Here is an 18,057-nt window from a genome sequence, read left to right on the forward strand (position 1 = left end):
GCTGTGGTGTGGATGGTTCAGGCAAAATTCAATCCCATCATTGTTGGTCGACTGGCGTATATGGCGTTAGAGGGCACTTAGAATGGGTTCTTTTGTAAGTTAGTTATGATTTAAATGGCAGTGGAGAATGTCTAATCAAAATATTAAAGACATGTACAGCAGCTTTTTGAGACCGTGGTTGCCGCTCTGTACTTTACGAGACTATGTGTATATTATTCTAGCATACTGGTCCCTCCTTGGAGCTGGAGTGACCATTGACTTTCTAGGGCTAAATATGCAGCGTGACCCGCATCCCCCACTTTTACTTCTATCACCTTGATGTTGTAGGACGAAGCCTGTGTTCATTTGCCTTACTTACGATATAATTTCATCTTTAGCGGACAGCTAGCAGCTTATATATTGCCCGTAGATCTAAATTGATCAACTCCAGCATGCCAACACGGAAGGGCTTATCAAGTTTGATGAGATTCGCGAATTAGGCCTCATCGCTGTCCTCCTACTCAATGGGAAACAGTGACCAAGGATGCGACAGGTTGGGAAAGGATTGTTTCCGATGAATCCGTTGGCCATTTTTCATATTCATTTAAGTTGTACCGGTACTTTGGGAATATCTGCCATCAGTTCACCCAGCACAGTAATCTCACAAGTACTATCGAACTTTCTATATGATCTTGGAATATCACTCATTTTGAACAGCCCCATCTCACGTTTCATAAAAGGAGACGGGACTTGTCTAAGCGTGACACCATCCATATGTAGTATCATTGGTTTATAATTATCATGGGAAGCATTTCTGAAAGCACGAGAATAGAGGGCATGTGTATTATGTGTTGTTCTAAAGTCATCGAAATTGCATTCGGCATAAAAGCTGCTCTTGGCGTGACCTGTCCATGTGCATCGGGGAATTCACTCATGAGTGCAGGTGTTAACCACCTGGAGGGATTGCCATCATCCTTAAATACTACCCATCGATTTCCTCCTTCGCCTCATCATCATCATCATCAACTTCACATCCGTCTTCACCACCATCCTTGACTTGATGATTTGCCATCTTTTCCTCGATACTATCCTCCTTGATACCGTCGCATGCGATGTCGCTTGATCCTTGGCAGGCTGTGCTCTGGGGTTCCTTGAGAAATGCACCAAGGATAGTCGTCTTTTCCTCGAGATAGAACCAACCCTCGTGAACAGGCAACGTGCTTCCGTCCATGTCGATCTTTGGGGGTGGCATCTTTCCATTTGCCCTCTCGTCCCATTCCTTGCCAGTCTGTTCTTTGAAAAACTGCTTGAATTTGTCCACGGCAATCTCAAGCTTACCCCTTGGCCCCGCAAGAAGTTCAACATTGGATATGCCAACGCGACTGAATTTGGCGTAGGTCGAGTAGGTGTGTGGTTCGGCAGTAGATTCGAAAAGCTAGGTAATCTCAATACCTTTTTCTTGGACGTATTCACAGAACATCTCAAATTACTTACAGTCAATTGGTATTTTTCCCTGCTAGTGACTGGTGGTCTTGATGGGCGGAATAAGGTGATGCTGTAAACCACACTTGTCTTTCTGTCCTGGTAAACCTGACGCACGGCTGTGATGGGTAAATATTAGACCTGTATATGTCATCTGAGAATCGTGCTTACGCTTTCTTTTGCCCTTTGGGTCGATGAAAGGATCGGCTGTAGATGACATATCAGTACCGTCCGCATTATAGCAATAAATGAAGCTTCGGAAAACCAGTACCTATCCGACGTTTCGGAATCTTTGTTTTGATCTCCCTCACCACCTTTGGGGACTTAGACTTCGGTGTGACCTTGTTTTTCTGGGGTTCCTTATTCTCGGGCTTCATCAGATTCTTCAGAAGATATGGTCCCTCAGGCTTTGGCCGGCGTGTGTCTGATAGCAACGAGTCTTCAAGCCAATCATATGAGACGATTTTGACGGTACCGATATTCTGAGCAGTCTCCACTGTATGTTGTTGATTAACTTAAGGTCTTTGAACGATTTAAGTGTAATATACCTGGAACTGCATGGCTCTTGAATGCCTCCTTTGTTGCAATGAGATGAGTGACTCGCGGGTTCACGTCTCTCGAGAACTGCCCTCCATTTGCCCGAATCCACTGTGGGATCTTTTCGCCGATGCCGTCTTGGAACTTGCCGACTATAGAGGCATGAATCCTTTGGAACGTCTTCCCCATTTTGAGTTCACACTGCTGTCTGAGAATTGACTGGATGAGTCTGGTGTTTCCGTATCACTGGTAGCGGAATTTCCACTTAGAATGGCCTCAAGATGAGATATGTGATGCTGTCAGGAGGGGAGACTGGAACACCGCAAGGACCAGTTTTATAGGCAAGAGGCTTGCTTCAGTTGGTCTTTGCTAGCTGTAGCAATATGTCAGAAATGAAGTGTGTATATTGCTGGAAAGCAAGTCTTTGAGAGATAATGACTGAGAGGGCTAGTTGGATGATGCCCAGCCTCGTTTGAGCTCTGATGTTGACCGCGATGTCGTTCAGAAAGTGCGAGAAGAACCTCAGAAATGAGATATTTCTATTACCAGGGGACAAGACTTCGAGGCAATAATGTGATATACTGCACAGAGCTGTCAACTTGGTCTGCTTTTGCAATGTTGATATGGAATGCACTAAGCATGATGATTTCTAGATGGTGAAAGTGATGAGAAAGTATAAAATGGGATTTCGAAGGCAATTAAAGACGCAGATCTACTCCAAGAAAGGATCAAAATTCATTCCTGTTGGATATCCACTATAGCCTTGATCAAACAAGTCAAATTAAAGTGATACTAGAAAGAAAGAAATCATAAGTTTGATTGCTATGGATATTGTTCATTATCGGATATGCAACCCCGGAATGGAATGAGATAAGAAGTCATTCTAAGTAATGTAATACACGTTCCTAACTAGTTCATTGCCGAATGCTTTTGGCAGACTTGACAAATGCTCGAATTTTCTCCAAATTTTGAGCGCCGTTTGTCTCTACGCCTGAGCTGACATCCAATCCGACCACTTTGTGGCCCGACTGGCCCAGCTTTTTCACCGTGTCGACCACGTTGTCCGGGTTTAGCCCTCCAGCCAGGATTACCCTCAATCCATCGTCACTATCGAGGACCTTTTTGACCCCGCCCTCCTCGAGAAGCTCGCCAGAGCCTCCGGCACCAGAGTCCAGTAATGGAAGAGTGTGGTATGCTCTGCGAGCAATGCCAATGTCACCAGGAGCGAACTTGCGAATGACAGGAACTGGAATCAAACTAGACCATTCCAATGGCTCAGACCCATGCAGTTGCACAACATCGAGATCCAACTTTTGTTGTTGAGAAATGACATATGACAACGGCTGATTCATGAACACGCCCACGAGCAAAGCACGAGAAGGGTGACGCAAGATATTAGTAGAGTGATCAAACCATTCCAATGGTGTAGCGTTCGACGACTGCTGCAATGTATTGGCCGAACGAGGGGTCGACTTAACCACCCGGGAAATGCCGAGGGCCACATCATCCGAGACAAGTCGTGAGCGCCCCTGAACCATGATAATGCCAATCAAATCTGCACCAGCTTGGATAGCAGCCAGAGCTCCTTCTTCAGTCCGAGTTCCACATATTTTCACCAACGGGGAACTTGGTGTAGCACCAGCAGATTTTCGATTGGAGCCGCCGAGAAGCTGTGCCACAAAGGCGGAGGTATCAGGTGCCCTCATAAGAGCCTCTCCAACAAGAATGGCCTTAACACCTTCTTTCTTATAAGCCTCCACATCCTGGGGCCCCGAGATTCCACTAAGGGCACACACAATTGTGCTCTCAGGCACTTGATCCATTAGGCGACTGGTAGTTCCGAGATCGACCTCGAAGCTTGTCAGGTCCCGGTTGTTGACACCGATGACTTCAGACCCCAGGTCAACTGCAATCTTCATCTCTTCGGGGGTGTTGACTTCGACCAGGGGCTCCATGCCGAGACTGCGTGAGTAATGGTACAGTCTAGTCAACAGCTCAATGTCCAGCATCTTCACAATGAGTAGAACTGTATCAGCTCCAGCCAAACGCGCCTCCAGGATTTGATACTCGTCAAAAACGAACTCCTTTCGGAGGACAGCTGGTCGGTTGGTGAGTCCCTCCAGGCTCTGGCGAACAGCCCGCAGGTCATCTATGGTGCCCTTGAACCACTCCGGCTCTGTGAGGACAGAAATGACGCTAGCGCCAGCTTTGGCGTACTCCCGCGCTTGAGCAGGGGCACATACATCAGCCGAGATGATGCCCTTTGAGGGTGATGCACGCTTGATCTCTGCCATAAGTGAAAGAGGATAGTCTGACTGTCTCAGGCGCTCAGGGAATGACAGCTGAGGAGGCGCAATGTTCAGATCATACGCGGCTTGAAGAGCCTCTGGCCGCAGAGCCGGAATTTTCTTCTGCTCGTCAACAGCAATTTTGCGATGAGCGTAAATCTTATCCAAAATGGATAGCTTCTTGTCTACTGGTGCGGCGGCGGCTGCTCCCTGCTTGTTATCCCAGGTCCCAGTGGTGAGCTCTAAGAAGTTTCGGAACATCTTGCGCCCGTATTCCGTCAAAATACTCTCAGGGTGGAACTGAACACCTTCCACTGCGAACTCCTTGTGTCTAATACCCATAATGATGTTCTTGCCACTACCGTCCCCCAGCTCAACTCGCGAGGTCACCTCCAAGCAATCTGGGATAGTCGACTGTGTTCCGGCAAGCGAATGGTACCGAGTGACCTGGAGCGAGGTTGGCAATCCCTGGTAGACACCTTTAGAGTCATGTTTCAACTCCGATGTTTTTCCGTGCAGAATTTCGCCGGTCACATCCACCTTACCACCAAACGAGGTGATCATACATTGTTGGCCCATGCACACACCAAATATCGGAATCTTTCCGCTGAAATATTGGATTGCGGCGTTACTGATTCCTGCATCGGTCTCGGGGTGGCCCGGGCCAGGACTGATAACCAGCTGAGTAGGCTTCTTTGCAGCCAAGTCCTCAACAGTGACTTCGTCATTGCGGTATACTGTGACGGTAGCACCTTCAAGAACCAGGTACTGGTAGACATTCCAGGTAAATGAGTCGTAGTTGTCAATCAAAATCACGTTGGATGCGCTGGCCAATTTGGCCGCTTTGGTGGCATGGTGGGGGGAGTGGTCAACCAGGTCCGCCATGACCACGGATTGTTGTAGGAGATCCGGGGGAAAGGATTGGGAGAATTTGGGAATCGGTATTCTGCAAGCTCCGGATCTCAGATACCTAAAACCGAATCAAATGTTTGCGAATTATCCAGTTGGACGGAAGTGAGTCAAAAAGAATGTCCCGGCTTACTTGCCACTCACCGCCCGGCAATAAGATCAGATAGGGCACCTGATTGTTGACCCAGTCGCGGTGAATAATATTCTTTTGAAGCTCCGTCTCAATTCAAGAGCTTCCCACGCTCGCCACCTACCTTTTTCTTTGCTCTCTCGTCACCTTTCCTGGTGTCGCCTCGTTTCGCTCTTCCTTTCTACCCTATGATGATCTAATTGCCCAACATGGCTCCCGTCCCGGAGGCCTATTTCCCGTCCCTGGACAAGTGCTTCTCCGGGGACGTTCAACTCTTGTATGTCCACTCTCATCATTTGTCGTTATAGAGGCTAATATGCTGATACAATGTAGGTCATGGAAAAGAGCTTTTCTCTACGCCATTGATCCCGAAAGTCATGCTAATGATGGAGGCAATATCGATGTCTTCTTCTCACACTCCGAATCCATTCGCCTACTCTCTGATGGCCTAAAACCGCCCCCCTCCCCCTCCGCAAAATCCAAGTCGGAATTCGAATCCAAAACCGCAGCAATCCATGTTGAGACCAATGGCCAAAGTTCTTTCGACCTGAAGGAGATCAAGGCGGACACGCTATGGTTAAGCAAGCAAGCCGGAATCGACGAGATTTCTGCTCTTCGCATCGCTATCTTAGAATGGCAGAACCGCCCGGCAGCGCGTCTCACCATCGGTTTTTCCAGCGAGGAAGCGACCAGTCTACAGAGTGCGGCTGGGACCGAGAATCTTCGAGGCTCTCTAGCCGGTCCCAGCTTCGCCAACCTATTGAACCAAACAGCCAGAAGCGACGGTGGTCAATCATTTGAAAAAGAGGAGAAGAGGCGCTTGCGACTCCGCGAGGTGTATCTCTCCGAGGAAACCCATGTCGTAAAAACACTCCGCAAGCTGCTTGCTCTGTCCCTACACGATGGTATCTCAGCCGACTCGACCGCCAGTCATGATCGCAAACTTGCTTTGCAGAAGGTAGGGACCACAATTTTCCAGGACAAGTCGACTGGTGATGGATTGGACCGGTTTCTTCAAGAATGCATCAGCTCGATACGTCGTCGGTTAACGAGTTTGGAAGGAGACGGTGGCTGGCTCGGTGCCACAGAAAGCAGTGAGGAAATAGAGAACATATGGAGAACAAGTCTCGTGGAGGAGATTGTTCATATCGTGCAAATCATGTTTCACCAGCTTCAAGCATCGGTGGAATTTCCAAGTGCAGACCTCCTATTGTCCTGGCTCCAGCTCATGGCTGATTATAGCTTCCTGGAGACAATTCAAGCGGTAAGCCGCCAGTCGCCTATTTTGAGCTCTCGGAATGTTAACGTTTTCTTATAGCCTTGTCAGCAACCCGTGGAAGTGTTGTTGCCCCTTCAAGCTTTCGTGTCACTTACCACATTGGCGTTTTTAAAACCCGCTCGCGCCATCTCTTTCCTTCAGAATGAGGAATACATGCAATCCTCGCTCCAGCCTTACTTCTGCTGTAAGGATAAAATCTCTCAAATCAATGAGATTTTCCTTACTGCATGCGGTGATTTGAACACCGTGAATCCGGCAGCCTTTTCATGGGGCCTGATCTTGTATACCATCCAAGAGCTGGCAGAAGACAGAAGAACCAGCCGAGAGCGTCAATTGAGCCATGCTTTGGCTGCCGCCTACGACGAGCAGACACAGAATGAAGCACTAGCTCAAGCATCTGTGTCTTCAGATTATGAACAATTGCTTGACTGCGCTAGGACTCCGCAAAGCACGGCGGAAGATGCTATTCCCATTCTTACATCTGATTTCCTGAAAGAATCGGCATTCAACACCGTTATCGCCCTGGCTAGTAAGACCGGGTCAATGTCAGCCGTCGATGATGGCCTGACAACCCGATGGATTCGGTTATCACTTCTCGACCTTATCCGAGTCGCTATTATGTTCTTGGATTACTCTCCCGAAATTGTGGGGTCAGTCCTGGCTATCTTAAATGATGATGACAACGGGCTGTCAAGAGACTCAAATTCCCTAGGTCCTGCCAGCGATCCTAAGTCTGTATTCGCCAAGGATCAGAATTTGATGGATGGCATCTTTCGCATTGCACGGTCCCGTTTCCCTTATGAAACGTCACCATTTTTACTGCTCTGTCGTGCTCTCGTCAGTGGGCACTCTTTGAATGAAGAAGGTTTGCCGGCTATTCTTGAGGAGGTGGAAACTATGGAATCCTTTACACAGATTGTCCCACCCACTTTCCAGGGCTATGCCACCATTCGAGAAGACGAGAACGCCGATTTTGTTTCCCTGCTCCAACCCCTCCCAATGTTAGAAACATCGATCCAGAACCGTGCTTTCGAGAGGGAACCAAGCAATGCTGTAATCGTCAGCGGTTCTTCCGAAATTCCACGGCTGACCGTTGGTCAAGTCATTTCCGATTCAAAACCCGCGGTTATCATGTGGGAGCATCGATACTCCTGCTTAAGCTTTCTAGGAAGCTGGCTTGAAGAATGGAGCGAGACCGGTGGGCACTCGTCTGAGTGGACTGATGACACTGCTGCGGAAATTATTGCTCTCTTGGCCGACTTGATAGCCAACTCTAAATCACAAAGCTCTGGCGATGCAAGCGGCAAAAGGATTCTAGAGATGGCTAGTGATGGGCTGTCCAAACAGGGTGACATCATTTCTGTGATCTTCGATATCTTTGAACGCAATTTGCAGACTATCGGCTCCCGAGGAGACTTGGGCAAGTCTTTGGACGTAACCATGGCATGTCTGCGCTTTATCAAGGCACTTATAAAGATTTTACCCAGTCGAGTATGGCCTTTCCTTGGTCGCAGCAGTCTCATCGGGTCCGATGGCAAGGGAGGCATCATGACAGCAATCGTTTCAGCAATGGAAGTTCCTTCCGGCGAGTATCCGTTCCTCCTCAGTTGTGTTGACCTTGTGGGCGCTGTCATCGATGATGCGGCATCTCGAGCAGTATTGCGAAAGAGCCCGGGCAGCGTGACAAGCAAACCATCTATCGCATCTGATTGGAGTGCTGGTATTCCATCTCACGTCATGAGAACTATTATGTTGAACTTTATTCGCACAATGCTGGAGATTTTCAACAGCTGTGGAAATTGGAGGTTCAACCTACCAGAACAACGGCTCAAGATCAACTCGATGCTTGCTACTTCGTTCGAGCGTGTTCTGTACTATGCCTTCGGAATCAATGACAGCCCGAAACTAGAGACCAAAGTGACCGGCGTTTTCTCTACATCTGCGGCGTACATTCTGGATATGCTGCGCCCTCGGTCAACCGCCGACCTGCCCTTCAACCCAATTCTTCGGTTGATCGCTGAGGGTCTTCAGACTCCCCCAACACTTCATCTCAGATATCTTATCCTCTTTGAAGATCAGGTCAACTCTACACTGCGGCTCTGCATCAAACTTGTACAGGCAGCCCAACTGGCAGAACAACCTGCCTCGCTTCTGGAGGAACAACTATTCAAAGCCAGCCCGGTCTTAGTCAAACTCTACGCGCTACATGATGCATACAGATTGCCGGTTGTGTCGCTTCTCGAGATTTTGATCTCAAGCGCCGCTTCAAATCCGGATAATGAACCACCTTCCCTTGTTGGCCACCTTGGGGCAGAGTCGTCCTGTCTGTTCCTTGATGTACTGTCACAACTCGACAAGCCGATGTGTGACAGACCTCTATTTCTTGCAGTATGGCAGCTGCTATCGACATTTGTTAGCAAGCGTCAGCAGTGGCTTGCAGTTTTCATTCTCACAGGGTCATCCCCTCGGCAGACTCTGAAGAAGGAACCCACTTCTAGTGGGCTTAGCATGAGGAGCGTGCCTTTCCTGAAACTGGCGCTTGAGAAATTGTCTCATATTGATCAACAAGAGCCGCAAGTAGCCTTAGCGTTGCTCGAGTTTGTCTCTCGTGCCCAAGAAAATTGGCCATGGGCCACTTCCCACCTGAGCAAGCACCCCCAGTTCTTCAACAGCATAATTAACCACGTCTCAAAATTGAAGATCTCTTCTCTGCCAGTGATGGACCAAATCTATGCCACGCGGATTGCAGCTGTTGTCGCGGACCTGTGCGCGGTCTATCTGCACTCGGCAAAGGAAATGGGAGACCGAAGCTTTATAAAGACCTTGATTCCATTAGTTTCGTGGTATGCCAAGGATGCAGTTGAAGTTTCGGCTTACAATTCTTCATTGCACGCCAACTTGAAAAAGAACTTTGAGATGCGATACGCGGGCTGCAAAATTGTGGACTTCAAAAGGACACCGCTCGAAGTTCGTCATCTGGGACGGGATTACTACTACGACATGAGTATGGGAGACAAACTGCTGTCCTACGACTTTGCCTGGGCTGGCACCAAGAACCGTGGGTTTGCCGAGGAGTTTGAGCGTGCCAACATCAATCTGTCTCTTGTCGAGGCGCAGGTGGTAGGTTTTCTTCCCTTCGTTGCATATGAGTTTCTTTACTAACCTCAAAAAGAGCCTTCTCCATAGCTGGAAGTTCTTCGCTATCGAGCATTGTGCCGATTTCATGCCCGATACCGAAGTCCGAAAGTCTATGGCACTGGTCGCGCAAAGTTGTTTGAAGGCCAATATTAGCAGTGGCCCTCCCGAGGCCATCTTTGAGCGAATCCAACAAGCACGCGTTGACTTTGCCCAGGCACTTCTCCAGCGGCTTGTCGAGGTACATGCTAGAGGCGCCGAAGTCTTCCAGCTGCTCGAGATTACCTGGAACGCACTGCGATCCCGCCATCTGACATATGAAGACGCTTTGATCAATGATGATACCGATTACTTCCGGTCCCTACTGAACGTGTTGTTCCTTTCCCTTCAGTTTCACCTTGATGGCCCCTCCCGGAGTGCCCCCGAAGCTATCAATAAGAGGGCTGAGGTTTCTTCGGGTCTGACTGTCATCGTGGAAGTCGTGAAAACAATAGTGGCCCAGGGCTTCAAATCCCTCACTACTTATCTCCATGATGCGCCCGAGAAATGCACGCCAAAAGATTTCGCCATTATCAATGCTATTCTACAGACATGCTTGCAAGTGAAGAACGCTGATCGTCTCTATGAGCACATCGTGTACCACATTGAGGAATACGACACCGCTCGTCATGCGACGACGCTCTTCTCCTGGGCCGACCAATTGGCCGTTGCCGGCGACCCTGTGTACGCCGAGCTCAGCATCTCGATTCTGGTCAAAATGTCAACCCTGCCCATGCTCGCAGAGCACCTTGCTGTTGATGCTGTCTTGATGAAACTGTCCACCTGCCGTCTTACAAACATTCTCTGCCAAAAGAAAGCATTCGGACCCTTTGATCCTGTTCCCCGACTGTATGCCATCTGGACTGGTGGCTTCCTTCCTCTGTGTCTGAATATGCTCTACAGTGTGATGCGGGCCGCGCCGGAGGTGGCAGCATTCCTGAACCAGTTTGAATCTCGCCTGACCCGCGCGACAGAGGCATTCTCCAGCCATACGGCCGTTTCCTCGGTTCCGACATCCAAGTGGATTAGCCTCAACATGGTCTCGGAAGCCTACTCGCTTGCGCTGATTTCGTTCATCCTGGACCGGTTCCGCGAGGCGGGTGCCAGTGCTGGAGTTGACGCACAGGCCATCCAAGATCTCAAATGGGATAGGGTGCAGGTCAAGGAAGATATTGAGGAACTGCTCGGTCGCCGCGCTGCTCTGCGTGCACGCATTGTCGCGACCAATGAAAAGGAGCTGGAATGGTCCCGACAGAAGCCTGTCGACCCGACTTCTGAGTCACAGAACCGATTAGAGGAGAAGCTTGTTAGTGAGCTGAAGGCAACAGTGACGTGTTTGAGTGGGGAGGATTCATGAATATGTTCTTTGTAGCCTTTCTGCTATTTGTCTCTTCTTTTTTTCCATGTATTCTGGGTTGGCGGGGTGTAGTAAATGAATTCTTTCTTGCATGAAGCTCAAGTTTCAAACAATTGCATTATCCCAATCCTTCATTCCTTTGGATTCTATTTTTGGAGTGGACTATCACATGCAGGACAGGACGCCTAATTTGGGGAAACCAAGTTGGCTTGATCCTAATTGGTCTCTTGCTTGCAGATCTTGGCAGATGAGCTAACGGGGTCACATCCCTCCTCCCCGGTTCTCATGCACATGATATTACCCGAAGGTATAGCCGACTCGATTCGGCCAAGCTGCTTAGCGGTAACATCAATAGGGTTGGGTTTGAATTTGGAGGATAGCCGTGGAGAAGGGGAATATTATCGGTGGTGCTTGATTTGGCGAACCGATCTATATAGGCCTAAAAGCATACGTTAGCTTCGTGTGTGGAGACCTAGCAGTCTTGTAGAGTGGATGTTTTTCGGTTGATGAATGCAAGAATAGCCAGCCTCATGTGGCTGAGAGCGGCATGATCCAGTTTGCCCAATGGGAGTCTTTCTTTGGTAGTCCTTTGCGTTCTATTCTTTCTAAATATCCTTGGGTAGATGGCGGAAAGGGCGGCGTATAACCTTTGATAGGCAGCAACTGGCATTTTCAATAGTGCAGGCTAGATTGGTGTAGGATGTTTCCATGTACTTTTCTACACTCGTTCCTTCCACTTTTGCTGCTGTGGCGACAGTAAGTTACAACTCAACTATGGAGGTAGGTGTGAAGGGGTATAGTTGGTTAACTAGCGGCCAGAGTCAAATACCTGACTTTTGCCTTATGTTAATGGGATTTAGAAAGAACCGCATGGTTTCTATTCACTATGAGCTTAGTACACTAGTCCCATGACTGATCTATTACTCGGTACAGCGTGAAAACCGAGGCTCGGGCTAGTCAGGTTCCCCGCAAATCCTATATGTATAGCATAACCGATAATGCGGGGAGATTAACTGCGAATCATGCAGGATTTAACGTTCTACTCCTTATTTATTCGACCCCCTCGCCGTTATCTTTCTCCCCATATATCGATAGCATTAGCATTACCAAAATGCCGTATAAATCCCGCTGGACGATTGACATCCCAGACATCCATTTAGCCTCTCTTCTCCTTAAATCCCCAACGGCGCCTCTTTCCAAGACACACAAGTGCTATCTCGAAGCTGCCCGTCCAGAAACCCACTATCTCGCCACCTATGATCTCCGTCTCTGGAGCCAGCGGTTCGCCGCCGGACTACGCAAATCAGGACTCCAACGAGGAGACCGCATCCTCCTCTTCTCCGGCAACGACCTCTTCTTCCCCGTAGTCTTCCTAGGCGTGATAATGGCCGGAGGAATCTTCACCGGCGCGAATCCAAGCTACGTAGCCCGCGAACTAGCCTACCAACTCCACGACAGCGGCGCCACGTACCTAATCTGTGCTAGCAGCAGTCTGGAAACAGGCATAGAAGCTGCCAAACAAGCCAATCTCCCCCAAAGCCGCATCTTCGCCTATGACAGCTCCATATACAACGGTGTAACAAACCCGCAAAAGGGCTGCGCATACTGGAGCGACCTCCTCGCCTCGGAAGAAGAAGGCCGCGCTTTCATATGGGACGAACTTAACACACCAGCTCTGTCGTCCCGCACACTGGCACTCAACTACTCCAGCGGCACAACCGGCCGCCCCAAGGGCGTCGAGATCTCGCACAAGAACTACGTCGCCAATATGCTCCAGTACTGTCACACGGCAAGCCTGCGTCCGGACTACCAGGCCCGTCTTGCGCGTTCCCGCTGGCTATGCTTCTTGCCGATGTACCACGCGATGGCGCAGAATATCTTCATCGCGGCGGCGCTGTACCGTGCCACGCCGGTGTATATCATGTCCAAGTTTGACTTTGTCAAGATGTTAGAGTATACGCAGAAATTCGGGATTACGGATCTTATCCTCGTGCCGCCGGTTGTTGTTATGTTAGCGAAACATCCGGCTGTTAAAGGGTTTGATTTGAGTAGTGTTGAGTTGGTTGGAAGTGGTGCTGCGCCGTTGGGGAGGGAGGTTTGTGAGGAAGTTGAGAGGTTGTGGCCTCCCGGGAAGATTAATATTAAACAAGGATGGGGAATGACTGAGTGAGTTTGTTGTTTTGCTAGCCGATTCTTAGAAACTAAACTGATCTGCTTCTGTATAGGGCGACTTGCTCGGTTACGGGTTGGAACCCTTGCGAGATTAGTACATCTTCGTCTGTCGGTGAGCTCAATGCCAATTGTGAGGCGAAAATCATGTCGCTTGATGGAGCCGAGGTGAAAGAGCGAAACTCGCGTGGCGAGTTGTGGGTTCGCGCTCCCAATGTCATGAAAGGCTACTGGCGCAACGAGAAGGCCACTAAAGAGACGAAGACTGCGGATGGTTGGCTCCGGACGGGCGATATTGCCTTTGTGGATGACGATGGCAAAATTCATGTTGTGGATCGAATGAAGGTGAGGTTTTTTGTTTTACAAGAAGAAAGAAGAAAAAGACTAATACGAACAGGAATTAATCAAAGTCAAAGGCAAACAGGTGGCGCCCGCCGAATTAGAGGCTCTTCTACTTGAACATCCGGCGATATCAGACGTCGCGGTGATCGGTGTTATCGTGTAAGTCTGACTTTTTTTATGGGTCTTTTTTTTTTTTTCCCTTCTGATCCTGTTTAGCGAGAGCGATGAGCGCCCTCGCGCATATGTGGTTCTTAAACCGGGCCAATCCGCCACTTCGAACGACATCGCGCATTTCCTGGATAACAAGGTTTCCCCGTTTAAGCGGATTACCGGCGGAATCGTATTTCTCGATGCGATACCTAAGAATCCATCAGGCAAGATTCTTCGCATGAAACTCCGCGAGCAGGCCAAGGAGGAGCTAAAGAGTGTCGCTGCGAGACTCTAGACTTTGTTTATATTACAATTTATATATCCTAGCGGTTTACCCTTTTTCCAGGGATGAATCCAATGAGTAGGTATAAGAGATGCCTCGGCACAATATATAGAGTATGTGCACCATTCTAATTTCGTGTGTCCTTCGGTGATTGGCAGGGTACAACAGCCGAGCCAGTCAGGCCAACCCCTATATGGACAGTGCACACTGTCAGAAGATGGGGCCAAAGGGTGAGGGAAAGTAGATGAATGATTGTTCGCATGGGTTCGCGTAGCCCACTAAAATAGCCGAGTAGGGCATCTCGCGGTGTGATTCGATGTATGAAATGGCTTAGCGCGGGGGACCCATGCAGGCGCCAGCTGAAAGCCAAAGACAAAGGCGATCTCCAAGAGGCGTATGGCGGAGTACTCCGTACATCCAACTCCGTACATTTGTCATGATCGACATGTTTCTCTCCGCGGGCATTAATAGGTCAAATATCCAAGGTTTCAGGGTCCTAAGAAGAAGATAGGCATATTCCTTCGTCGTGAACAGAAAAAAATGTTAAACCGGTGGCGTTAAGAAGGTAAGCTGAGTGGAGACAGGGCTGGCTGGGCCTTATTTATCCACATTTTGGGGTATACTTGTCAGTCACGATGTTGTACGGCAAAGAGATCCTGTTCGTTCTGTGTTGCAATTTGGATTTTGACTTTGCGACCTGTCGACTAATTCTGATTTGCCACGTTAAAAATATCGGCACTCGGTCTCGGTTTTCTTCCGTCAGATGTATGGCAGAGAAACCCTATCTTGCAGATACTATATCCCGGTATGCTTCAGTGGTGATCACCTTCGATCATTCCCCCACTATAGTCTAAATTGGGTCTACAACTCCATAATACTCAAACTCTAGCTCTTTATATATCACCTAAAAAGCCCACCCCTGCACTCCATCCCACTAGTTCCTTCCCACTCGCCTCCCCGCCAACTCCGCGTATAGTCTCGACTCGACACTGGTATCTTTGACTCGCTAAAATCTTCCAAACTCTGGCCATCTAGATTTACTTTCCCACACGGGCAGTTAAGTTGAGCTGTTTCCCCATTCCACAGGGGAGGCAGTTTCAACATATTCTTCGCGAGTGGTGGACGCTATCCAACCACCCAACACCCCGTCATGAATGCTGTGGAACAAGGATACAACTACCTATCTTGTGACCTCCTACATTCGACCACAAAGTGGTTTCTACCAGTGACCAGCCTGGTCAGCTTTTCACTTCTCACTCTCATCCTCCTCCACCGATATATCAAATATCGTCGTATGAGACAAGCACACATAATCTCTACCTCTGGATTCAAAGAAAAGAATCAAGACGTCTGGCTTCAATCTACTGCCATGGAAAAAGGAAACATCCTCTCACCGGGCTCGCACCCATCGGCATGCGATATCCTGCAACCTTTATCCCGTACAAGCCTCCTGCCAAGCAGTGGAGCCCTCGCTGCACGGGCCCGAGAGCAGCAAAGTGGAAGTGCTGCATCTTCGATGGCTTCCTCGCCTGACTGCGAGGTGCAAAAACACATTGAATCAACTCAGCAAATGTGCGACGAGGATGCCGGGGGTGTGCGCACTTGGAAACGTCTTGTCGTTGAGTATCGATAGTTGGCCGCCTGTTTCCGGGGTTTATTCATTCCGTACATTTGTCGGACTTGAGCGGTCTTCTTTTCGATTGTATCTCAGCCGGGGATTCCGTGGGACTGTTATCTTTTTTTTTTCTTGCTCTTTTGTTATGCCTTCTTTCTTGGTTTCCCCTCCCTATCGTTGTCTTTACTATTTTACGAATAATGAGAAGCGTGGGCTTGGTTTGTTTTGGGCGGCAAATGGGTTCATTTTGTTAAGCATGTTTAGCAATACATATACATTTGAATATGCCACGTATTGTGGTTATGATACCTTAGAAGAAGGTTGAAATCTGATAATTAGCCGCCCTTGTAGCTCGAGGAACATCTTCAGAATGCTTGGCTTGATTGTATAATTGAATTGTACATGATCAACTAGTTATCAATCATCGCCTTGTTCGATGTGATGGGTCGCGGATCTGGAATGTATCAGCGACAAGAGATTCAGATATGGATTGCGTTGTAAGACATACTATATGAGGGTTTTCAAGAGCAGATTGATCGCATCAAGATGCGATTCGAGCTTCTGTCGGTATCGGCTCAAGGACTCACATCTGAGATGCCACATGATGCGTCGCCATTGTGTTTTGACTTGAACAATCAATCGTCGAGAGTGCAAGAAATTGAATCCATTTCCATCAGGTGATCCTACCGAAGGCGTGGTCACTGTTGCTCGGTACTTTTCTGTGGCGCTTTCGAGATGTTCTAAGGTTTGGAGGCACGATCGTACCATTAACCCTAATTGTTGAGATAGATCGGTGGCGCCAGGGTCCGCAGTATTAGAGTTTCTGGACAAGATATCCATAGCAGCTCTTTGCAACTGACTCAGGGAGCAATTCAAGGCGAACAGAACATCCCCAAGTTCTTGTAGATCGCGTGGTGCATTCTCTTGACCTGAGGTTGCGGCTGTAAGTAACCGGCAGGTAATTTGGCTGCAGAGTACAATATCTCCAATTGAGAAACCGAACGACATTCCGCCGTCGAATGTAGGAAAAGAAACAAGAAAATGACAAATGAGTGGAATTGAGAACAGTAATAGGGATCGAAAAAGGGTTGGTGTAGTATAGGTAATTCAAGTATCAGATAGGGTCCTCTGGGCCTCGTTAATGCGTAGCCCTATGTCGTAGATATTCCGCATTCCTGCAGATGACAAAGTTTCAGAGACAGGGGCTGGACTGAGCCAGTGCATGTGTCTGCCCCATACTGTGTACCAATCAGGATCATAGAGATCTGTGCAGATGCCTATATATATCTCCTCTGATTAGCACCTCTTATGTCAACGAATGAAAGCGAGGGGATTCAATTTGTCCATATAGAACTTTGTTTAGCTGTAGCCAACTAGTCTTTTTGTATCTAAAGCGGTATAAATAATGTAGTTGAACCCAAGCCGATCCACAATTCTGATCCGGATGATCCCGAGTCATCTTGAAAGCGTCCAAGTCCCCCGCATATATGTGTAGTAAAACGTCCCCATGACCTGTAAGGCACGTACCTATGAAGGTATTTAGCTCTGAGACTCTGGTGGTACCTGGTGGTTATTCGTCATTCATTGGGCACGCACGGCTGGGCATCTATTCCAAAGGGTTCAGCTACACGGTCAAGTCATTACCTCCCAAAATCTCCCATACAATCCGTCTCTCTCGCTCTTCACAGCTCTGCTTTCTACTAAATTGCCTGCTCTTGCTCTGTATGATGGCTATCCCGATCGAGATTAAGAAATCCGCGACAGCCGACGAACTTATCGAGTTCGGCAAGACCCAGGCATAGGTCGTTTCGCCCGTGTCCCTTCAATCACTAAATTAGCACAGCTGAAGCATGATGGGTGCACTATCTTGAGTGAACGAAGGAATATGATCAACACTATCGATGCGCCGGACAATGCCATGGCTATCATAGTCGATATCAGCGCGCCAGGCGGCAAATTCGTTATTGGAAGGCACGCACCGACGCCGTGGGGCAACGACGTAGTCGCGGAAAGAGCCACAGAGGGCAAGACGCACTTGGTAATCTGGCCATGGCAGCCGGAATGGCAATTCTATGCAATCGGTTCGACCAAAATAAGATACCTTGTAAAGCCCTCCAATGCTACATAACCTAGCATAAAAAAGGCCCCCGTCAGCAAGAGAGGTCCTGTCAGCTGAGATTTTGGGTGATGAGCCCAGTGAAAGCTCTACAAGATCTGTCAATCGATCACTTCATCGTCGCGTGATCTAACTCGGCCGTTTGATATTGCGAATAGAACATGAAGGAGGCATATAGTGGAGATATTCGGAGGCGACCAGTGCCTCAGACTTGTTAGATGAATCGCTTGTAGCTGTCACCACAGAG

General features: G+C 48.7%; 5 protein-coding genes across 5 annotated transcripts; 3 read left to right on the forward strand and 2 right to left on the reverse strand.

The window, feature by feature from the left end:
• Nucleotides 1–961: 961 nt before the first annotated feature.
• Nucleotides 962–2,187, reverse strand: LCP9604111_2003 (BRCT domain protein; the record flags this gene model as incomplete). The annotated part of the gene is made up of 5 exons (XM_039069433.1): nt 962–1,414; nt 1,474–1,580; nt 1,633–1,668; nt 1,733–1,957; nt 2,010–2,187. 5 exons carry the CDS (start codon nt 2,185–2,187, stop codon nt 962–964), a joined length of 999 nt encoding a protein of 332 aa, XP_038932130.1.
• Nucleotides 2,188–2,912: 725 nt separating this feature from the next.
• On the reverse strand, nt 2,913–5,171 carry LCP9604111_2004 (bifunctional anthranilate synthase/indole-3-glycerol-phosphate synthase; the record flags this gene model as incomplete). The annotated part of the gene is made up of 1 exon (XM_039069434.1): nt 2,913–5,171. One exon carries the CDS (start codon nt 5,169–5,171, stop codon nt 2,913–2,915), a length of 2,259 nt encoding a protein of 752 aa, XP_038932131.1.
• Nucleotides 5,172–5,534: 363 nt separating this feature from the next.
• On the forward strand, nt 5,535–11,135 carry LCP9604111_2005 (nucleoporin; the record flags this gene model as incomplete). The annotated part of the gene is made up of 4 exons (XM_039069435.1): nt 5,535–5,602; nt 5,659–6,589; nt 6,644–9,724; nt 9,777–11,135. 4 exons carry the CDS (start codon nt 5,535–5,537, stop codon nt 11,133–11,135), a joined length of 5,439 nt encoding a protein of 1,812 aa, XP_038932132.1.
• A 1,111-nt stretch (nt 11,136–12,246) lies between these two features.
• On the forward strand, nt 12,247–14,091 carry LCP9604111_2006 (acyl--CoA ligase; the record flags this gene model as incomplete). Its single annotated transcript, XM_039069436.1, has 4 exons — nt 12,247–13,301; nt 13,361–13,649; nt 13,702–13,805; nt 13,863–14,091. The coding sequence occupies 4 exons, from the start codon at nt 12,247–12,249 to the stop codon at nt 14,089–14,091; spliced, it is 1,677 nt and encodes a 558-aa protein (XP_038932133.1).
• A 1,138-nt stretch (nt 14,092–15,229) lies between these two features.
• On the forward strand, nt 15,230–15,712 carry LCP9604111_2007 (uncharacterized protein; the record flags this gene model as incomplete). The annotated part of the gene is made up of 1 exon (XM_039069437.1): nt 15,230–15,712. One exon carries the CDS (start codon nt 15,230–15,232, stop codon nt 15,710–15,712), a length of 483 nt encoding a protein of 160 aa, XP_038932134.1.
• Between the last annotated feature and the right edge of the window lie 2,345 nt (nt 15,713–18,057).

This window comes from Penicillium roqueforti (assembly GCF_015533775.1).
Source record: "Penicillium roqueforti strain LCP96 04111 chromosome Unknown scaffold_02, whole genome shotgun sequence".
Classification (NCBI taxonomy): domain Eukaryota; kingdom Fungi; phylum Ascomycota; class Eurotiomycetes; order Eurotiales; family Aspergillaceae; genus Penicillium; species Penicillium roqueforti.